The sequence below is a fragment of the Rhinichthys klamathensis genome, unplaced genomic scaffold (assembly GCF_029890125.1).
Source record: "Rhinichthys klamathensis goyatoka isolate OS25496 unplaced genomic scaffold, OSU_Roscu_1.1 h1tg000237l_1, whole genome shotgun sequence".
Classification (NCBI taxonomy): Eukaryota; Metazoa; Chordata; class Actinopteri; order Cypriniformes; family Leuciscidae; genus Rhinichthys; species Rhinichthys klamathensis.
Window position 1 is genome coordinate 373596 of NW_026606760.1, and position 22905 is coordinate 396500.

The 22905-nt window shown below is 36.6% G+C and overlaps 1 protein-coding gene across 2 annotated transcripts in view; it reads right to left on the reverse strand.

Moving 5' to 3' along the window:
• The window catches only part of itga4 (integrin alpha 4), a 62871-nt gene that overhangs the window by 8028 nt on the left and 31938 nt on the right, over positions 1 to 22905 (reverse strand). Inside the window, exons 2-16 of one of the 2 annotated variants that reach the window (XM_056265643.1) lie at positions 15548 to 16055; positions 14695 to 14807; positions 12541 to 12638; positions 12021 to 12150; positions 11811 to 11878; positions 11602 to 11731; positions 10630 to 10715; positions 10050 to 10112; positions 9828 to 9965; positions 8082 to 8190; positions 6945 to 7039; positions 5997 to 6087; positions 4952 to 4997; positions 4390 to 4544; positions 2841 to 2995 (exon numbers count right to left, since the gene is read on the reverse strand). In XM_056265643.1, the coding sequence (XP_056121618.1) occupies positions 2841 to 2995; positions 4390 to 4544; positions 4952 to 4997; positions 5997 to 6087; positions 6945 to 7039; positions 8082 to 8190; positions 9828 to 9965; positions 10050 to 10112; positions 10630 to 10715; positions 11602 to 11731; positions 11811 to 11878; positions 12021 to 12150; positions 12541 to 12638; positions 14695 to 14807; positions 15548 to 15747 (1677 nt within the window). In that variant the 5' untranslated portion in view covers positions 15748 to 16055. Of the gene's footprint in view, positions 1 to 2840; positions 2996 to 4389; positions 4545 to 4951; positions 4998 to 5996; positions 6088 to 6944; positions 7040 to 8081; positions 8191 to 9827; positions 9966 to 10049; positions 10113 to 10629; positions 10716 to 11601; positions 11732 to 11810; positions 11879 to 12020; positions 12151 to 12540; positions 12639 to 14694; positions 14808 to 15547; positions 16056 to 22905 lie in introns of those variants that run through there. The other variant, XM_056265644.1, reaches the window with a different exon arrangement.

Here is a 22905-nt window from a genome sequence, read left to right on the forward strand (position 1 = left end):
GCAGGGGAGATGTGTGACCGGGGTTTTGGAAGCCTCTTCTATGGCCAGTGTAAATGAGCTGGACTGCAGCCACAACCACAGCCTCAGAGAGACGCTAATTTCTGCAGCAAAGGCTAAACTCAAAGTCAACGCTGTGAACTTGTGTCCTTCGCTCAGAATCTGGTCAGTGAATTCAGTCATACACACATGTGCACACACACATCTAGTTTGTCACTGGCATGTCTGACCTCATGGGCTGACAACTGATATTTCAAAGAAACGGATGACTTTATCAAGGGCATTTGCAAGAGCATGAGAATGACTGGGTGGGTGTTTCCTTCACACCTACATTCAGCACCAAGTCAATTTTGCTCAAAACAAGAACTGAAAACGACACCTTCCTTTTTAAAACCCACGCCTCGCACATTTGCAACTCTCAATGACAACATATGTTAATAAGACAACAGCACTTTAATGTATCTTCAGTTTTGGGTGGAGAAGAGTTAAATGCAACTTAAACTTGATTACCACAGACAGTAATATGAACTTGTCACTTAGTTTGTGAACACTTTTGTATTTCCAGTAATGTATTTGCTGAAATCTAGCAGGAAAGTGTGCCACAGGGTTTCAACCAGAAAAAGGCAAGTTAATGTTTGTATAATAGCACTTATATGAATTATTCGATATATAAACACTTGTTATTAGAGATGTAAAGTTGTCTAAATCCTCCTTTTGAGGTGGAACATTTATATTTATGAATTTGGCAGATGATTTTATCCAAAGCACCTAACATGCATTCAGAGTATACATTTCACCAGTTCATGCATTCCTTGGGAATCAAACCCATTACCTTGGCGTTGCGAGTACCATGTTCTACTGGTTGAGATTAAGGACTGCACTTAAACTTTGCTCCACTAAAACAGCACTTTACAGATAGTTATACACCCAAGAAAACAAAATTAAAGCTTTGAGACCATCCGTATGTTGTGTACTAATAAACAGTTACAAAATGTTACTTAAAGCTAAATTAAATTTGGTCAAAAAAATTTATGAATCATCTTGTTCTGTAAAAGACATACACTACTGTTAAAAAGCTTGGGGTCAGCAAGAGGATGCATTAAATTGATCAAAAGTGACATTTATAAAATATTTATATTCCAATGCTCTTCTTTTGAACTTTCTATTCATCAAAGAATCCTGAAAAAAAAAAATGTATCACAGTTTCCACAAAAGTATTAAGCAGCATAACTGTTTTCAACATTGAAGATAATAAAAAAAAAAAACTGTTTTTTGAGCACCAAATCAGCATGTTAGAATGATTTCTGAAGGATCATGTGACACTGCAGACTGGAGTAATGATGCTAAAAATTCAGCTTTGCCATCACAGGAATAAATTAAATTCCTAAATATATTAAAATAGAAAATCACCTGCCTCTGACTAGCTTTGATGTAAACAAAGACTATGTAAAAAAAAGAAAGAAAAAGAAACAAGCCATTAGATACGTCCTACCCAAACTTCCTGTTTCAAAAGGGGACATTCATCAAGATGAGACGGCATCTTGTAGTATTTCAAGGCAATAACAGATATGTATAAGCTCACTAACAGACTTCAAAAAAGATAACAGGGGTCGAGCAGTCACCTTCCTAAAACGCAGCACAAGATGTCCGCCACATCTGCTACGCGTTCCATTCGTCACTCTCATTGCCCATTAATTAAGCCCTAAAATACCTCAAATGTAGCAGCCTCGTTGTTTGGGGTTTGCCTCTGACAGATAATCACACTTGTTTATGGCCTTCGTTTCCATCAGCAGCCATTAATAACAGCGCAGTCATCACGCGCCTCCATTAATTACTGTGTAAAACATGAGCTGGATCAGATGGCCCTGATTACAGGAAAAGACAGAGGGAGAGGCGTCCAGAGAGGCCCACCAAACACCTGGAACATTCACTCATACTCACGAAGCCATCTATCCGCACTTCATCAACTGTCTAGGTCTCTTCCTATCTGTAACCGTTCTCCCCCATGCCGTCCTGCCTGGCTCTTCCTCTTGTTCTCCAGCAGCGACAACCTGCTATCGACTCCAACAAACTATCTATATGAGCCTCTTTATCATCCTGGCCTCCTGCGTGGAGTCACGCTGTAAACCTAGAGAGAGTCACACCACCTGGGCCTTTCAGAGAGGCTGATTAACTCGAGCATGAAGAGCAGAGTGACGTGGGCGAATCACAGCTGTGTGTCTGAGTCAGCACTTTCATATCCAGTGTCCAAGTCTATAACGCACATGTGGGGTGATCAAAGAAATCCTTAGCGTCGAGTCCTGATATATTAAAGGAACAGCTAAATGTGACATTTATTATACTAGGTTTATGTGAAGGTCACTCACATAATCAAGTATTGTTATAATTTTTTTGCTAATATTAAAATTTTTTGAAAGTTCTACATTTCAATTTGACATTATACAATAATAACTGAAATTTAAATAAATTAGAACTAATAATAAAAATAATAATAAAAAAACAATAGTAAAAATGACAAAAGCACATAGCAAGATTGCTAAAAATCTAATTGTAAATAAAATGAAAACTGAAAATATAAAAATATAAGCTAATTCAAAATATTAATTAATACTGTAAAACAGTAGTGTCTAAAACAGCGTCAGTGTCAGTTGATAATAATAACATTGTCAGGGTAATGCATACAGTTTTATAACTTTAAATATGAAAAAAAAAATTAAGCAAAGTATATAGTACCACTGCGAATTCTTTTTAGGCGTAAAGCAATAATGACAATGTAATACTCTAATCTGTGTTAAAAGTCCCATCCCCCATCAAAGGTAATGAACATAAATAGAGTCTCGCACCTTCATGAAGGCCTGATGGGAAGTGCAGGTGAGCTGCTCATGCTTGGCCTTCACTCGGCCCACCGTGACATTTGATGTTCCGTTTCCGCTGAAATAAAATCGAGATGGAAAGCCCTCTTTGTGGTGAACGTCAGCTGTTAGGTTGTACTTCAGTTCTGCACAGGAAAGAGTATGATGTTCAGAGACAAAGTTAGAATTAGACAACATGTTAAATCACAACAATTTAACATTACAATTCAGAATCGTGTTGCACTCTTATAGCGAACCCCTAGGGGTTTATGATGTGACTGCAGGGTGTTTTGTAAGATTCTGAAAAACTAAATTAAAGAGTGTACACTACCGTTCAAAAGTTTGGGGTTGGTAAGGTTTTATAATGAATTTGAAAATTCCTTCAGAAATCATTATAATATGCTGATTTGCTGCTCAATAAATATTTATTATTATCAATGTAAAAAAAACGAAACATTTGTGCTGCTTCATATTTTTGTGGAAAATGTTATTTGTTCAGGTTCAGACTTTTGTAACATTAGAAATGTCTTTACTGTTTTAATCAATTGAATGCATCAGTACTGAATAAAAGACAGAGTCTTAAAAAAATCTTACTGACCCAAATCTTTTGATCAGTAGTGCATGTCACAATACATCACAATACAGTTATTTTTGCTGCAAAAAAATAAATAAAAAATTAACACCTATTTTGGATAATCCAGTCAAATAAATCCTTTACAAATGAAAGGTATCTCATTTAATAATTTTCTGGTTAATTACAAATTAATTATCAGGTGGCATCAGGTTAAAATAGAACAACTACTATTAGTAAATGGATAGAATTATGAATCTAGAATTTTGAGTCAAAGACGTTATGATATTCCTCTGTGATTGAAAACAACTAAACTACCACGAGGCAACAGCTCTTCTCAATCTTGACTTGTCTGGGATACTTCATTCTCACACACGCTAATAACGCACAGCAGTCCTCTTTCCATCTGCAGCGGTATAACAGTATTGCAAAACCTCTGGGTGGCAGATTTCTACCATCACTACTTCATATCAGTTTCAAGATCATTAATATTTGTCATCAAGCATGGCTCTGTTGTTTACTTAGTGTTCAGTGAGTGTGGCTCTATCAGTGAAGGCAGGCCTTGACACACACCCTGCGTCCTCTAACCGCCACAACAAAAGATGGGATTGTGCGGCAGAGATAAAGAGCTGGGAAAGAGGTCTGAAACACAGAACTGCCACGTGCTGATAAGACGAGCCAACACACAGCCTCTCGCAAACAAAGAGCTCTAGTCCAAAACGTTCATCCTTGAACGCTGTGTACTCAATTCTAAGAAGAACACGTGTGTGTGGAGCTCAAAATATCAGAGGACATTTTCGCATCTAAAAAAGTCTGCAGGAAGTTTCAAATGATCTTGCATCAGTCTGTTGCACAAATCTCACGGCATGTGGATTTGGAGAGAATTTTAAGTCATGGGTTCTGTCTTCAAAACACTTTTCAAATTAAGATTAACATAAGAGTAGATCTGATGGAATATCACTGTCTTACCTATGTTTCCTGGGATTTGTTTCCCTCTGACTCTAAAGCACACGTTAACATTGATGCACACGGCAGGAAGACCGTTGTCAGTACACTGGGCTATGGAACGGTTCAAGCTGTCAGGCATCAACATGACAGCATCCACTTTCACCACTGGACGCGTCCTGAAACAACCAGAGTTACTGGGTTTATCATCAGATCAACAAATTAAAGAAAGAAAGAAACATCCTGTGCCAGCTGAAGCATCCTTTTTTTTCATTGCCAATAACGGTGAAATTGTTTGAAATTTAATGGGGGTTTTTTCTGTAGAAAGGCTATAAAATAAACAGCTTCATTGGAGTAAATACTATGCCCAGTCTTCACTCCAGCTAGGCCTGGAATAGGAAAATGCTGACTTCTTTGCATTTACTGTGCTGATTTTAGAAGATTGAATTGAGCTAAATGTTCTATAGTCTTATTGGCAACTGAAAATATAATAAATTTAGCTTAAACAAATTCCCATAGCAAATACCACATCTTAAAGCCTTAAAGTTACCAAAGCAAGTGTGAGTGAAATTTCTGCTGTTTTTACCTGAACACCACAGCTGAGTCTGACAGGAAAGCTCCCACAGCAACATCTGGATGAGAACATAAAAAATCCCATAAACCACACATGACTTGGTTATTCTTTAACACATTCATTACTCACTGGTGCTCTGATATTCTTTAAAAAATTAAACATTTCTACAAGGTCACAGTTGCAAACCTACTTTACAAAAGGGATTGCTGTTCAGTTATAAAAAAAAAAGTTTTTATTTTTTGTCTCTTCCTGATTTTGTACAACATTTTCAAGAAGCACTTCACAGTCAACGCCCACAACATATTTGATAAAAAAAGCTGTTGTGCAAACATGAGGTGTTATATTTTGGCCATGTACGTACACACAGCAGCTACATATGCTTGCTGCTCTTCATTTGTGAATACATTTTGGTTTCCAAAAATTCAGGGAGTGACGACCGCATTTACATTAAATACAAGTGTGAGAACAGTGAGAACAGAACTGAAAAACTAGGCAAGGCAGTGACACCATTCTCTTTTACACACTAATGATTTGTTAAAAAAAAAAAAAGCTAACAGCAGACACCCTTCAAAATTTGGGTTCAGTAAGATTTTTTTTATGTAAACTGCATTTATAAACAGTAAAACAGTAATAATATGAAACATTATTACAATTTAAAATAACTGTTTAAATTCTAATTTATTCCTGTTGCAAAGCTGAATTTTCAGCATCATCACTCCAGTCTTCAGTGTCACATGATTCTTCAGAAATCATTCTACTATGGTGAAACTTTTATTATTTGTTTATCAATTTTGAAAACAGTTGTGCTGCTTAATATTATTGTGGAAACTGTGATAATTCTTTTTCAGGATTCTTTGATGAACTTTTGTAACTTTGTAAATGTCTTTACTGTCACTTTTGAACAATTTAATACATCCTTGCTGAACAAAAGTATTAATTTCTTTTAAAAAAATCTCTGACTTTTGAGCCGTATAGTGTAAGTTGAACTGTTGCCATCCATTCATCTTATTCACAGAGGAATCATATCCTATTTATGTTGTTGTGTTAAAAGTGTTACCTGGGTAATTATTGCCATCAATATCAACTCCTCCAGACACTGATTGGCCAAACATCCTGAGGTTGTAGCCCAACAAAGAGCCTGTTATTCTCTGCAATGAAGAAAGCACAAAGACAGCATTCAGAAGATATTTAGATTCAGGATTTTACATCATAAATGCCAATGGAGTTGTACTGTACTCCAAGAGACATGCAAATGATCCTATTTATGACCGGTTTTACATTCATTTCATAAATGGGATGAAGGTAAACTGATTTAGCGATTTGATTTATAATGGACAGCTACACAAATCTAGTGAAGACGTACTGTAAATTAAAGTGGGGCTTGATGGAATAAGCGATGTAAGCAGTCTCTTATATATTCTTGCATTGTGGTTGGCACATTTAGATGCCTTTAATTTACATTTATTACAGAGTTCTCTGGAATACTTGATTCTGATTGATCAGTCAGTTTATTTTGCAATAATGACCGGACGACTTCATATTGTGCCTTACTTTTCCGCTTTTCAGACACACAAACTGACAGTGCATTCAAGGCATTTATTTGATCAGTTTGTGTTACATGGGAATCAAACCCATGCTTGTGCAATGCTCTACAATAACTGGAAAGCCACAGTATTGTTATAAGCTAATCACTAAAAACATCCTGCATGTAATCATTTTGGCCTGATGTTAATATAATTAGATGAAGCTCTTCCTAAACATCCGTTTATAACTTTTGATTTGTCAAGCATGCACTGAGCACTTCTTGAAGCTACATGTGGAGAGAGAGGGATTTCAGGAAATTACAGCAATTAGACTGGACGCTTTCCTCTTAGTACTCCAGTGTAGACAGAGAGAACATGAAAGACCCAAAACAATAGGGAAGTTCACACTGGATGGGGACAACTGCTCAGGTCTAACTTTTCCCGCCTTTAATATCAGTATAAACTGCAGATGGAGAACGTACTTGAGAGAAACTTTGTGCAATACCACTTTTCCTCCCATTGTAGATATATATAGCACCATGCAGATCGTCCTCCTGAGGGGCTCCAATGGCCACATCTGAAACACAGGTATAATTGCATTAGCTTTGTTCCAACACATAGTGAGCAGTCTAACAAGACACACATTTTAAGACATCATATAGGCACTATCGAAAACAAAGACTGTTCCAAAAGCTATGCAGCATAGATATGCAACTTATAAGACTAAAAGTTTGGTATAAGATTTTTTTTTAAATGTTTTTGTAATAAGGTTTTGAGCGGTAGTGTGCCAACTTTTGGTCAAATTCTAATGTAGCATTGCATTATACATTATACTATGGGAAAAGGTATTCCCATAATGTAGTGCAGGCTCAGTAAAACATTCATTCACAATGTGAGAGTAATCATTACAAATATGTGTAAAAGTAGTGTAATTTAATTCATTAAAAATACCCCAAATCTTGTGTGCTATATATTTGTAGGTTTAATAGAATATCTCAGAATATCAACTGCCTATGTAGGTAATAGGTTTCAAAGCAGAGCAAATTTAAATATGCCATTAAGAGTTTCTAACCATGAAAACATTATTTATATAAATAATTTTGTTGTAAAAATGAATAGTTTATGCTGATGCACTGGCAAACAATTTGTTAGTTTAAGTATGTGTGAGTGGGCATGTTTTACTCTCTCAAGAGTGTTTTTTCTGTGGTGTTTTATTGTAACTGCGTGACCATGTTCCTAACCAGGTTCCGTTTTTTAAACCACACCAAACTCTAAAATTAGATTTACCAAGCTCATCTCCAGATTTGAGTCAGAGATTAACTGATATCTCACCATGAAACAACTCATGAAGATGGGGTTTCATTAATAGCTGACAGGCTTTTCAATGTAAAGATTACACAGAATGAGGAAATAAACAAAAATTAGGTTTACCATCAAACCTTACTTGAGGATCAAACAAACACCCATAAGTGTCATTTTAAAATACAGCAAAGCATAATATATTATATTTTTAGGACACTCGGCTAGTCAAATAAAGCAAATCAGCATAAAAAACGTCCAAACTGTGAAGGTTTATAAAGGTTCCATACTCAAACATTGATGTATTAGATATACTATACCTGGATATCCATCATCGTCAATATCACCAAGGTTTATGATGGTTTCTCCAAATCGTGCTGCATAAGAGTCGCTGCCGACTAACTCAAAGTCTGCCTCTCTCAATTTAGCCTGAGAAAGAGACACAATGACACTAAGGATATTTTCAAGAGAAGCATCATAGTCGTAGTGTGTGTAAGGCTGGGCAAGACTTAGACTTCCCCTGGCCACGGACTTGAGACTAGCTGCTTTTAGAGGGAAAAGTCGCCCATAACTGCTGGTCTAGGATAATAATAGTATATTGGTGGAACAGATTTGGCAAACGATCCAGTGTGTATCTGTGTTTGCGGTCTGGAGAACGGCAAAGGTTTCTATTTACAATGTGTTTTTTGAAGCATTGAGCAATGTAGCCAATCACAAACCCATCTGTTGATTTCTTGAAGCAATGGCCAGTCAAAGGTATTTAAGTTTGCACTACACAAAAAGTTCTGAGTTCTGCACACTCGCAAATCCTCTCATTATAACTAACAAAGTGTAGACATTATGTAAATAAGAGATTCATTGTGCAGTTGGCTTCACTGAATGGAACTTGGTGTGATTGCGATGAACTAAGATGAGTGACAGCTTTCTAGCCATTTTAAAGGGAACGCTCTTTGCACGCTTTCTGCCATACCAAATCCCACATACAGTATACTTGCTTTTGAATTAAAACTAACAGTGGCTTGTAATGTAGACACTTTAATAACAAATATTTATTGGGAGTGTTTATGCTGGAATGTGTAGGTTGTGCAGTGACACTTTAAAGTATTTCAAGGAAATTTAAATGTGTTTTTAAAGGAGAAGCGCATCTCCTATTGGTTGTTAATTTTTTACCTTTTTGATTTTTAACCTGTTTTTTTGGTATGGCCTTGGTGGTCACGATCAAAGCCAGAATACATCCTTTACACAGAACACAATAAGATAAGACAGCTCAAAATATGTAGATGTGTCATTTTCTCACATGCATTACAATGGAGCTCAAAGACTTCTGACATCCTAAAATTAACAATATAGTTATATAGAATATATGGGTGAATCTCATAAAACCTAGAAAAAAAACACATTCCAGTCATATTTTCAAAAGAGGGAAAAAATTCATAACGCTTAAAGAAAATTAAGCCAATATTTAAGACTATTACAATATTATTTTCACTTAGGCACATTTTCTCATTAAATTCTGGAACAAAAAATAATTAAGAAAAATTAACATAAAAGTATGCTTACACCTGTACTACAAAAAACTTCTTCCTCAGAATCTTTTTTTTTTTTTTCAGTACAAATATCTAAACATTCTCTGAATCAAGATACAACTATTTGAGAAGCAAAATTACATAAGATATTACATATTGTTTTCTGAAAAATATTAATCAAAATTAATTGAATTTACACTTAAAACGGGAAAAAATATCTGCCAACATAAACTTATAGAGAAATATATATAAATTACAGAAGAATTAAGTTAAGTTTATTTTTCCTACCCCACTGGCAGATATTTTTTCTATTTTTAAGTCACTTAGTTGTGATCCTTTTTTCAGGAAACAAGACTTAATACCTTAAGTAATTTTGCTTCTCATGTAAATGTATATTGATTTAAGAATCTGTAGATATTTTTCTACTGAAAAATAAGACGAAAATACTAAGGAAGAAATTTTGTTTTTGCAGTGTAGTATTTGCTGTACTGCCCTTAATTTATGCTAATATATATATATATTTAGATATCGCTGCCTCACCTCTCCCTGGTTTATGTAGACATGCACACGTCCCTCCTCCCTCACTGAGCTGAACATAGGAGCCCCCACCAACAGATCGGACAGTCCGTCTGCATTCAGGTCGACAGCACATACACTAGCTCCATAATAAGAGCCGAGCTGTAAAAAGGAACAAACATCCCCATTGTGATCACTCAGCAAGAACATCCCTTAAGAACACTTAAAATTCTTGAAATTTCTTACCTTCTTGCCCTTGGTTACATTAACAATTTTTAAAGTGTTGCCCTCAATCCTGAATATGTAGGCCTGGAGTAAAAGAAAACACAGGAGTATGGGAAATGGGAACACTAACAACAGCAGCATAACAATGGATTGCATATGCTGGCGATTGTTACATTTCCGTATAGTTTAATCACAAATATACATGGTAGGTCCCTGATAACTCATTTTCCAGTCTCGGTTTCTTTGGTAAAGTCATTAGATACCAGACAAAACTCATAAACACTGCAAACTCAGCACATCTGAAAAAAAAAAAAGTACTTCCTCTTCCGCACAGATGGAAGAAGAGTTCAGTTTAACCGATTTACCGTTCACAACTGCCTCACAGAGCAGATGTCAAGAGGGTTTCAGATCTAAAACCATTTTATACACAACCACCTGGAATCTCTGATATTCAGTATGGGGTATTCAAAAGTGTACAAAAGCCTGCATGTCTAACCAAACTAGAGAACTTTAACACTAAACTACTCCAAAAACTTGGGTCTGTGCTAATAATCAGATAGGTGAAGATGATGATGGTGGTGGTGGTGATGTTAACCCTTACTTTACCAGTCTGTTCATGCTGGGGAGCACCACCCACTATCTCAGTACTTTGAGGATCTAGAAAGTGTCCGGCACCAACAGCATAACCTGAGGGGAAGAAAACCAAACATGGTGGTGAAACATTCAAACAGGCCATTCAGAGTCTGCACAAACACTGTAAAAACAGTAAAAAAAATAAATTGGTAAGAGAAGTTTTTTTTTTAAAGAAAGCTATACCTTCCTAAACTAACCCCAAGTTTTCTGTAAAGCTTGAAACCAGGCGTATTGCGAAAAGCACTATACAAATAAATACGACTTGACTTTGACTACTTTACTTTAGGAGATGAACCAAAGAAATCACATGTACATAAAGTAAAACCAATGACTAAAATGAGGAAGTTTGTTTACAAAGTATGAGCAGGTTGCCAAGAGCCGAAAAACAAAGTGACACGTTCGCCTAGTAACTGTATCATATTTTGCAACAATTTGATGCTCCTGGATTGTGCAACAGTGTCTGTTTCCTGTTCATATAGAAAGACGTTATGCCTCCTAACAGCAAAAATCTGTTTCCTGCTGCAAGTCTTAAGACTGATGATCATTGGAGAATGTTTATCTTTAATTTTAAACATTTTATTCAAATTAGATCACTGTATCCCTTAACCCCAAAAATAGAAAGCACTTATTTCTTAGCAATATCATACATAAACCATTATATAAAATAGGCCATAGCTCTGTTACAAAACCTAGTAAGTTGACTTGCTGTGTACTGCCTACATAGGCAAATGCCTTCTAAGGAAGTTTCCTAGCCATCATGAAACCTCATAAATGACCGATCTGAGCTAAAAGTTACACGCGGCCTTAGAATTTGAATAAAATTAAGTATCTTATGAGGCAGGACAATTAAGTCGCCTACAGTTTGTATTTATGATGCCTCATAATGTTGCCTACTATGATTTGAAACAAAGCGAATAACATTAGGAGCTTGAGAACTCACCTAAATAACTTCCATAGAGAACTGCACTGTCATCATCCACATAAGCAGCTGATATGTTGCTTGTGGTGTTGGTGACAAGAACGGATCCTGTCCAGTATGAGGTACCAGGAGCTCCCATGACCATCAGGTCCTACAAACACAATACATCATTACCAAATCAACTGAATTCAATCACAACTCAATCAAAATGCCATAGAAGCTCTGAATACCTCTGTGAATAAGTTTGATATTCCTGCTTGGCATGATCCATAACCTTCACCAAACTTCCTTTGATGGTCTAAAGAGAGAGAGAAAAAACTTTGAGAAAATTGGTGCTCACTTGACACTAAGGAGCTTCAAATGGTGCTATAAAGTAATTATGCTGTGTTTGAACCGGTGAACAACAATACAACCAACACAGCAGTAATTGAAATGTGTACCTTTATAGCAGGGGATAATACGAGTGACGTGTTTCAAGTCTGGGCTGAATCTGAAGCAAATACCATGCGGAAGCTTGTTCTGATTGTCTTTACTAGAGTAGTAGATATTCTTCCACCGATGTCCACATGCCTAAATTTAAACCAGCATAGAGTAATCACCCATTTACTCATCATACATATTACATGTGGTCATTCATTCATTCATTCATTTATAATTTATTGGCGCCTTTCATGACACTCAAGGTTGCCTTATAAGTCTTCCTACAACATCAATATAACAAAAACAGACAATGCAAACTATAATATACATTAAGACACTAAGGAATAAGACTGAGGTCCACCAATAATTGTATTGTTTGCTCCAAAACAATTTAGTTTATTAACATTTTGCACCTTCTCTATGAACCTTAGAAGTAAACAGGAGATTTTCCATTTAAAATTATTAATCATAGTTATGCATTTACTCACAAGGTAGCACAATTAAGAATGTATGCTTTGACAGTTAGACTAAAAGACATACCAAAACATGGCCTTTTGAGGGCTGCCGGGACAGACTTACACCCAGCCACTGGTTATCATTCTCTGCCAAACAGTGTTTTCCACAGCGCTGTACATCTCCTGAAATCATTCAGTGCAATGTGCCCAAATTAAAATACAATCAATCCAAAACGTTTACTTAGAGGAAATTGTGCAACATGTTAGAGATGCAGAGATGTTATACATGCAGATGCAGTACAAATGTTTTTCACCTTAAGCAAATTCACACCTCTGGTTCACACACCAAACAACACAGGATGAGAAGCTTGTGGTGAAACTTTCAAACAGAAGGCAATAAATAGCTTTAAAAGTATCATGTAGTGATGAAAAAGAAAATACTGTGCTTTTCTGAGACATAAGGGAACTGGAGATAAAGCATAAGCTTTGCCCTTTTGAACTCTTGTTATTACAAACCATATTATTAAACTGTTAATTCTAACATCAAGACCCGTTCATCAAGGACGATAAATATAAAGATAACGATAAAGTTCTAAAAATCATTCTATATATAAAAGAATAGCAGAGTCCATACCACAACTATAACGATAACAGGACGGCACAGAGAAACAATATTATCGGAATCACTTTCAGAATGATTTTTCTTTCCAATTAATGAACAATAAAAAACATTGACAGCCAATCAGAATCCATCCTACTTTATAGAGCTCGAGCATTTAAAGTGGCAGACGACTGGTTTGGACACTAATATAGTTATCATAATAGTTATATTTATAGTAATCATTCTTAGTGTGAACAGGCCTTTAAGATTGTTAACAGCAACTAGATCTGGAAATTTTCTGAGGAACAAATGTTGCCAATTTGAGGAAAATGTGTGTGGTTTTGTGTGGTGTGGTTTTCTCAGTGTGGTCTTGTTGATGGTTGCCAGGGTTTTGCATGTGGTTGCTAAGGTATTTTGAGCGGTTTTAGCCTGTGGTTGATAGGGGGTTGCATACTGGCCCAAATAAAAAAAAGCCAAATCTGGTCCCTCAATATGGCTCTCAATACAAGTCTATTATATATATATTTTTAGCCATTTTATCGTTCACCAGGGGAAACAGGGGACTCCTCAATAAATCGATTCATGTTTAAAGAACAAAGAGTGCAATGTGGATTACATGCTAAATTTGATACTTATGGCTAAGGGTTTTTCATACTTGTTCAAGTATGAGCAATAAAAATAGTGATACTCGTCTTAGCAAATGTCACTAATAATGAAACCTTTTCAGACACATCAACTGAACACAATTATGGAAATTGGTTGTACTCCAGCCCAGAATGGCTTGGAAATAATTTGTTTAATGGCATTTTATTTGCGTGCTATATATATCTTGTAGCTTGACCTACAAAGATGACTATCCCCCCATCCCTTGTTTCGGGCAGGGAGTATAAGCATCCTCTTCCTGACAGGAGGAAACTCTCCAAAGTCTGGTCAACCCTCGTGGGGAATTCATTCACAGGACGTATTCACAGCCAGGGGTCTAGTAAGCACACGAGTTCAGTCAGAGCGAATTCAGAAGTGTGAAGTCTAAACAGTATAACGTGGCCAAATGGAAATGCTCAACTGTTCTGAGTTAGTCTACAACAAACAGAAGGACAAAGAAGAGGGAGAAACCCCAATGAGCATTGTTACACTAAGTAAAATGTTCAAGTACATTCAAATATTATAAAATGTCATTAAATGATTTATTTATTGTCTGAGTCTACACATGGAAATGCTTATTTTGTGCATGTTTTCATTATATTATGAGAGTTATAAAATCAGTGAAAAGTTAAATTGGAAATTTCAGAATGTCTTTGTTTTGTAATTTGGTTCATCCACCTTTTGCTTTAATGACTTTAGGTCAGCAGACATGAACAAAACATGATGATTACAGTATGTTCTCCAACATGATTTTAGAACGATTCAAAGGGAATCTCGTGCTTCAATTGAAGCAAAAATATCTGAAATTAATAAAATACTAAAACTTTTTGGGTTTGGGTTTTTTCTGGGTTTAAATGGGATTGTTAAGCTTTGGTTAACTTTTGGATCCCACATCAACTTCAACAAGAACATTGTTTAAAACGAACCTCTGCCATTCAGAAAAAGACAACAATCAACAAAAGCTGAACTTCTGAAGGTAAGAGAGGGAAGACCTACCAACATGGAGCTGCTCACATTGGGAGGTCAACACACTGCAGTTGTAGATGGCTCCAGGATTTTTGGTATGAGGATAAAAGCTGGAATCAGCCACAGGCGCTCCAACTATCAGCCTTAACAATAAATATGACAATAAATACAGTCTACCACTTGAAGCTGGATAGTTTAAGCATAAAATGTCTTTAGTGACCATTTGTAACCAACATCAAGATTTTACAAGGAATGATTCATTATAAATAGTCCTGCAGTGTGACAAATGATTTTAAGTACAAATATATAGTCTCTGAATTATTAATTGATCAAAAAAAGCAGATAATTACAGATAATTAGCATTCTACAATATGAATTCAGGGTCAGATATTAACCAGGGCTCGGGACAAAAGAAACTGTCACAGATATGCTCATGTGAGATATACAGTTCTTCTGCAACATTTGATACCTTTTCACAATATTCCACTAAGGCACATCTTGGTTAGTTCATCATTTCAGAATTTGACTTTGAATTAAAAACTATTAATAATGTGAATGTGAAGAACCACTCTCAACAGCTCTTGAAACAGTGATTAGCTGCATACTGTGTCAGACAGTCACTGGACAAATGTATTAAACATATGCTAGCTGACGTTTAATGTTGAGTGCAAAGGTGAATTCCATAATTATTCACTATATTATTTATTTGATTCAACTTAAGTACTTGACATTAAATAGAAAACATAACCTAGTGAGAAATAAACTAAATCAACCTGAAAATCAATTTCATTTGGCAAATAGGCTATTAGTTTATTTCTCAAACTGGCTCAGTCACCCTTGACTGAAAACATAAAAACTTCTCATACACGTTTAAATCACTTACCATGTGTTCTCAGCATGCTGGTGAAGCAGAACCGAGTATCCGAATAATGATCCATTGGTTCCATTAAAAACTAAAGGATGCTCCACATCCAGATTGTAGCAGTCACACAGAATCAGCAGGTTACACAGGGTCCAAACTACAGATTTCCACCTCAGAAAATCTCTAGTGAGTTGTGATGAAATCATCTCGTCGTCAGTCATAGCACCACACACAGAATACAGAAGAGACCCAATGCTGACTTAAAACAAAAGTTTTAAAAATAAAAATAAACTTTTTGTTAATACATCAGGAAGTTGTCATTGTAGTTGTGAGCTCGCGATGTGCGCTCGCCTGTTGCGCTCCCTCATCTCATCTGCTCGAGAGCGCCGGCTCGCGCTTCATGACGTCACGCCGCTCTGAGTAAAAGGAAGCTTTTGAAGTGAGCGCGGGCGGGCGAGCCGCCGGGGCGTGACCGCGCTGAGAGCGCCGGACAGCGGACACTTCGACGAGCTCTAACGGTCTCCAGACTCTGGATAATGGAAAATGATGAACACCACATGTATTAACCGTCACATTTTCTGTTTGACGCCCCAAAACACATTAAATACCTCAAAAAAGTAGGAGAACTGAGGAAACACGATGTTGACTTGATGTTGATATTGTTTTTGTTTTTTTACTTTACTCATTTTTAATTTTACTTATTTAATGTTAGTTTTTTGGGGGGTATAATTTATTGTATTAATCTAATTCATAAACAAACAAATAAAACAATTTAATGCAGTTAAACATTCTTATATGTTATATTTGAAATTGCATTGCCTAAATTAACTAAGCATTAACTAATTCATTTTGTTGACCCTAAAGAGAAAAAAGGTTTCAATACTGAATAACCTTTTTGAAAAAAGACATGATTTTTTTTGTAGTAAAACGGAGATAAAATCTGCCTAGGGTTTTATTTGGTCAAACAAAAAGAATTTGAAGAGTGAATAAACTATTGAAATAACAATTTTTATTGCACATAGGCCTACTAGTTTTTTTGAAACAATGAGGAAGTCAATTTAAACGGCACTTGAAGGCTAGCAATAAAAATCACTTTTCAACAAGATTTTTCAAGTTCTATGGTTGACTTTATACAAAGTGCTTACATTTGTTCATAAACTTTAGATTTATAGGTCATGGAAGCAATTATGGAGGAATGCAATGGGTTTATGGACAGTTGGTAATGTCTTACAGCACAAAAAGTACACAAATAAAGTAGTGGTTTTTAAAAGCTTTGTGGAAGCTCACATAGTGCGCTGTCTGACTATCAAGCATATCATGACAAATCCTTTTTCACTTTTGTGAGAGCCTTATGACCATGACAAAGCATATTATTGCACATACACATACACACGGCCTTATTAAATGTGTGAGTCTCAGGCTGCCTCAGACACAATTCCCCTCTGAGTGATAATAGCAAGCGCACATGTGCTGTGCCTGTGGATAAGGAGCACAGTGTGAGGCCTGGGACATCATCAAGTTTCTTTAACTACATTTGTGTGTCACTATTTATTTATTTATTTTTGCTCTGAGACTCACAGTTTGGGTGTGCATTTCTTTCAGTACCTATCAATAGTTACAGCACACTCTCCTTCCTCCATATAGAGAAGAATCCACAGAGACCCTTTAATAAGTGTGAAAGAGAGACTTGTCTCTCTCCCTTACTCTGTTTTTGATAATGAGAGGCAATGAATGACCAGCCAGCTGCATCACTCGGTTATACAGGATTTTCTATTTTACATCTTAAAGGTGATGTTTCCTGAATAATGATGTAGTTGCGGCATCTACTGCCACTCAAAAGTTTGGGGATTGTAAGATTTTTTTATGTTTTTAAAAGAAGTCTCTTCTGCTTATTAACACATATGATTAAAATAGTCAAATTTTAATTTGTTCACGCTTAAAATTAGTGTTTTCTATTTGAATATATTTTTCAAATGTCATTTATTCCTGTGATGCAAAGCCGAGGTTTCAGCAGCCACTTCAGCCTTCAGTGTCACATGATCCTTCAGAAATCATGCTGATCTGGTCCTCGAGAAACCTTAGTAAGACTTTACTTAAACCCTTTATGGGTAATGCATTATAAAGGTATTCATATCAATGCATATCTTTTCACAAATAATTGTAACCAACATTTACAAACAAATATTATAACATTCACAGATTCCTTGTTAAATCTGAAATTGGTCGTTTGTCATGTTTTATACTTTCTAAAGGTGCATAAAAAATGTGTATAGGGTATATAACTGTATATATGTGATAACAATTATTCATGAGACCACAATGCATTGTAAGGTGCATTAAAGGCACAATTAATGCATTAAAAATACTTTTAAAATGCATTATACATAAAGGCTTTAAGTAAAGTGTTACAGAAATATTTCTTATTCTCAAAATATAAACAGTTTTGCTGCTTAATATTTTTGTGGAAACCGTGATACGATTCTTTGATGAATGAAAATTTCAAAAGGACAGCATTTATTTAAAATGACATATTTTTAAAACATTGTCACTTTTTATCAATTTAATGCGTCCTTTCTAAATCAAAAATAGTAATTCCTTTTAAAATGAATTTCTCTTTTACCAGATGGGACTGGACCAATCAGGGGTTTCCCAAAAGCATTGTTAGCCAACTATGGTCTCAAGTTCCGTCGTTATCAGCATAGTTCAACGAGTCGGTGTTTCCTAAAACCATAGTTCCACACTGTTAACAATTTTCTTGTATTTTTACAGTACAGTACTGGCAGCAAGGTTGCCAGCAAGGTACTGTATTTCGATTTACAGTAACTGTACTGTAATTCAATTTACAGTACACACGAACAGTACTGTAAACTACAAACCAGTATTGTACTGTATTTTTACTGTATTTTGTCATTTTTGTCTGCTTCTGTTGTAATTTATACGATATTGTACTGTAATATCTATATTGATACATCGTTGCAACGAACATTCGCAAACATCATCGCAAAGTTGTGTGGTTGGAACGACAGCTCTCGACCTGTGGTTATAATGACAGTGGATTGCAACCAACAGATTGAAGCTCAAAAACGGGCATCCATCCATCGTAAACGAACCTCAAATGGCTCCTGTGGGTTAATAAAGGTCTTCTGAAGCAAAACGATGAGTTTGTGTAAGATGGTTCGTTTACGATTGTTGCAATCCACTGCCATTATAAAACTTTTTTTATATTTTTTAATATAGACTAACTGTGATTGTATTCACCTGAAAGAAGAAAGTCATATAGGCTACCTAGAATGTAGGCTAAATCATGGGCTAATTTTAATTTTAAAGTGAACTACTCCTTTAATAAATCCATTTCTTGAGCCAAATAAGCAAGCTGACATTCAGTACAATCAGTATCTTTTATTAGACATACAAATGTCCTTTACGTCTTTTAGTTTGTCAATTGATTTAAATCACCGTTTTTGAAGAGTGCGCATGTGCGAACGTGCTCTAGGCCTACGTAAGAATGAGCCTATGAATCTGGAAATAAAGCAAATAACTGAGAAAAATTTGAAATAGTCCTCAGATGACATGTCTGTAATTTATAGCAAAACATCTTAGATTGCTTAAAAGAAGTTATTGCTCCACCACCTGCGTGACATCATTATCCAACATGGTTGAACGACCAATTTGTGACAATATGGTTTCGGGAGGCTAGTGGATTTCTTCAAAGATGCATCATACAATGGTAGTTACTGTAAGCAGCGAGTTACGTACGTCGCTATACGGGAAACGCACCCCAGTTTGATGAAACATTGGCTGTTTGTTCAACCAATGAGTGTTTGGGAGACCTTTTTGAAAACAATTGTTTGTATTATTTGCAGAAGCACTGCAATTACACACTTCACCTTTATCATTGCTTACAGCTAAATGTAAGAAAATCTGTTCTGAGAGAGTGTCCCTGATATTTTCACCCTTGCTGAGGGAGTTTATGAAATCTGTTTTTGGATAAACAAACAATTCTTACAGAGTATTGGGGGACATGAGGTGACAGATTTGTTGAAACTTCTGGGAGGTCCTGAAAAAGGAGAGAAAGAGAATGAACTGAATTTTGACAGGGGCAATAGTTGTTAAATTCCCTAACATGTGCAAGAGAAGAAGAAAAAAAGAGCAAAGGTCAAAGAAGGGATGACTAACTCTTCATGGTTATATGGTCAGTATGGTGCATATTGCTGAAAGCATGGAAAACACATGCACATATGCAGTGTATATGCTACATATGTTCCCACATTCAGCTAAATGCATTTCACAACTTCACTTTTGAAGTTCCCCTCAATATCACAGTTCATAAAAAGCAGACATTACATTCCAGCGATTTTAGGGGTAAGTCTGCTGATTTGTGTAGGCCTATCTGTTTTAATACGAATTACTTTGTTCTATTGCAACTTAAAAATATTCAAAAACAAGTATAGGCTATATATGAGAGTGATCCTGTAGTGCTATCAAAACATTGCTCTGTTTGTCTGACAGTGTTGTTATTGTTAAAGTCCCCCTGTGGTGAAAATCAAGTTTTTAATGTTGTTTATGTCTATTTGGTGTTTTTAACATGCTTTAAGACAAACCATGTGCAAAGTCATAAGTCAACACCATTGCTAAGTATTTTCTCCTTAAAACTGTCTCAAAAACGCGGATTGAAATCACTGGTGTTTCTAATGTCACTAACTACCTTGTAACCAATCATGACAATGTGCGACCGTAAACGGGTGGATCTCTGAGCCATAGACAGTATAAGAAGTGGACAGAGCCATCTCATTGGAACTCAGTTGAGACAGTTGAAGCCCATTTTTAGCGATTTTTGAGCACTTCCGTTCCTGACGCGCAGACTCAAACCGACTCAAACTAAGCTTGATGACGTGAGCAACCTGTCTGACAGACGTTAATCTTCTAGTAGCTGTGCGTGAAAATTGCCAACGTTAATCTTGCAGAGACGGGGAACTTGAGCAAAGAGTTCTTTGGCGTGAGTGAGCAGGAGTAAGTATTCCGTTGCTTTTATGGACTCATTATCTATGGGCTTCTCCCTTGACGGGACGTCCCCCCGATTGCCTGCGAGCTTCTCCTCCATGTCTGTACGGTAATTTCTGTACAGTGCGACAGAGAGTCGAGTGGTTATGACGCAATCGTTAGCCTATTTTTACAAAAACTGTTTCTACGGGGCCATAATGTAACATAGAAGGTAATGGAGCCCTTTATACATTGTCGTGTTTCTTTAGAAATAAATAATGGACAAATGGAGTCTTTAAACGCCTCAGATGTAAAGTTATTCGCTGTCAAAGTGACGCCAAAATGAATGGTAGTCAATGGAAATGCTAACGCAAGTGAAGTTCTGCTACAAGATGGCGGCACCCGGCCGGCTTCAACTTCCGGTCGATGGATTACCCCCTTGCTCTGAGCTTGTGTGAGTGATTGGAGGCGGGGCTATTTTGCATATTCATAGAACCGCGTATACTAAATGAGGCAAGAGTGTATAGATTCAAGCAATTTGAATGACATGAAGAAATAGTTTTCCTGGAAAAAACGATTAAATATGTTATTTTGGTGACCAAATATGAGTTTTAAGGGATAAAATAATTAACTACAGGGGGACTTTAACAACCTATTAAATATAATTTTCGGTAATTGAAATAAAGCTGAAAGAAAACAAATATTAGATTAACTAACTAACTTGAACTAAGTTTAAGTTTAAGTTTAAGTAACAAAGTAATTTTTACTTAAAGTAAAAAGTAACTTAAAGCTAAATAGAATATACACTCACCGGCCACTTTATTAGGTACCCCATGCTAGTAACGGGTTGGACCCCCTTTTGCCTTCAGAACTGCCTCAATTCTTCGTGGCATAGATTCAACAAGGTGCTGGAAGCATTCCTCAGGGAGTTTGGTCCATATTGACATGATGGCATCACACAGTTGCCGCAGATTTGTCGGCTGCACATCCATGATGCGAATCTCCCGTTCCACCACATCCCAAAGATGCTCTATTGGGTTGAGATCTGGTGACTGTGGAGGCCATTTTAGTACAGTGAACTCATTGTCATGTTCAAGAAACCAATTTGAAATGATTAGAGCTTTGTGACATGGTGGAAGTAGCCATCAGAGGATGGGTACATGGTGGCCATAAAGGGATGGACATGGTCAGAAACAATGCTCAGGTAGGCCGTGGCATTTAAACGATGCCCAATTGGCACTAAGGGGCCTAAAGTGTGCCAGGAAAACATCCCCCACACCATTACACCACCACCACCAGCCTGCACAGTGGTAACAAGGCATGATGGTTCCATGTTCTCATTCTGTTTACGCCAAATTCTGACTCTAACATCTGAATGTCTCAACAGAAATCGAGACTCATCAGACCAGGCAACATTTTTCCAGTCTTCAACTGTTCAATTTTGGTGAGCTCTTGCAAATTGTAGCCTCTTTTTCCTATTTGTAGTGGAGATGAGTGGTACCCGGTGGAGTCTTCTGCTGTTGTAGCCCATCCGCCTTAAGGTTGTGCGTGTTGTGGCTTCACAAATGCTTTGCTGCATACCTCGGTTGTAACGAGTGGTTATTTCAGTCACTGTTGCCCTTCTATCAGCTCGAACCAGTCTGGCCATTCTCCTCTGACCTCTGGCATCAACAAGGCATTTCCGCCCACAGAACTGCCGCTCACTGGATGTTTTTTCTTTTTCGGACCATTCTCTGTAAACCCTAGAGATGGTTGTGCGTGAAAATCCCAGTAGATTAGCAGTTTCTGAAATACTCAGACCAGCCCTTCTGGCACCAACAATCATGCCACGTTCAAAGTCACTCAAATCAACTTTCTTCCCCATACTGATGCTTGGTTTGAACTGCAGGAGATTGTCTTGACCATGTCTACATGCCTAAATGCACTGAGTTGCCGCCATGTGATTGGCTGCTTAGAAATTAAGTGTTAACGAGCAGTTGGACAGGTGTACCTAATAAAGTGGCCGGTGAGTGTATATATGTACATGAAAATATAAAAAAAAGTTAATTCAAAACATTATATTAAATATGATAATCGTACAGAAACACTATTAAAACAACACAGCCCAACCAGCCCAGTGGCTCAAATAATTGCATGACTATCTGTTTGTCCAACTAATGGCAGGGGAATGTGGCGTTAATGGACCAGAAATTACTCACTTCACATTTAAAGGGACATTGACTACACAACTTTTAACTATAAATGTTCATCTGTCTATAAAATAAAGTACACAACCAAACAATGAAAAAAAGCTTGTAATTAAGACTGTAACATTGACTTACCTGTCGAGAAGAAAGAAGGCAACTTCAGCGTCTCTTTTGAAATCTTTCTCCTGCATTAGCTCTATCCACCTGGAAAAA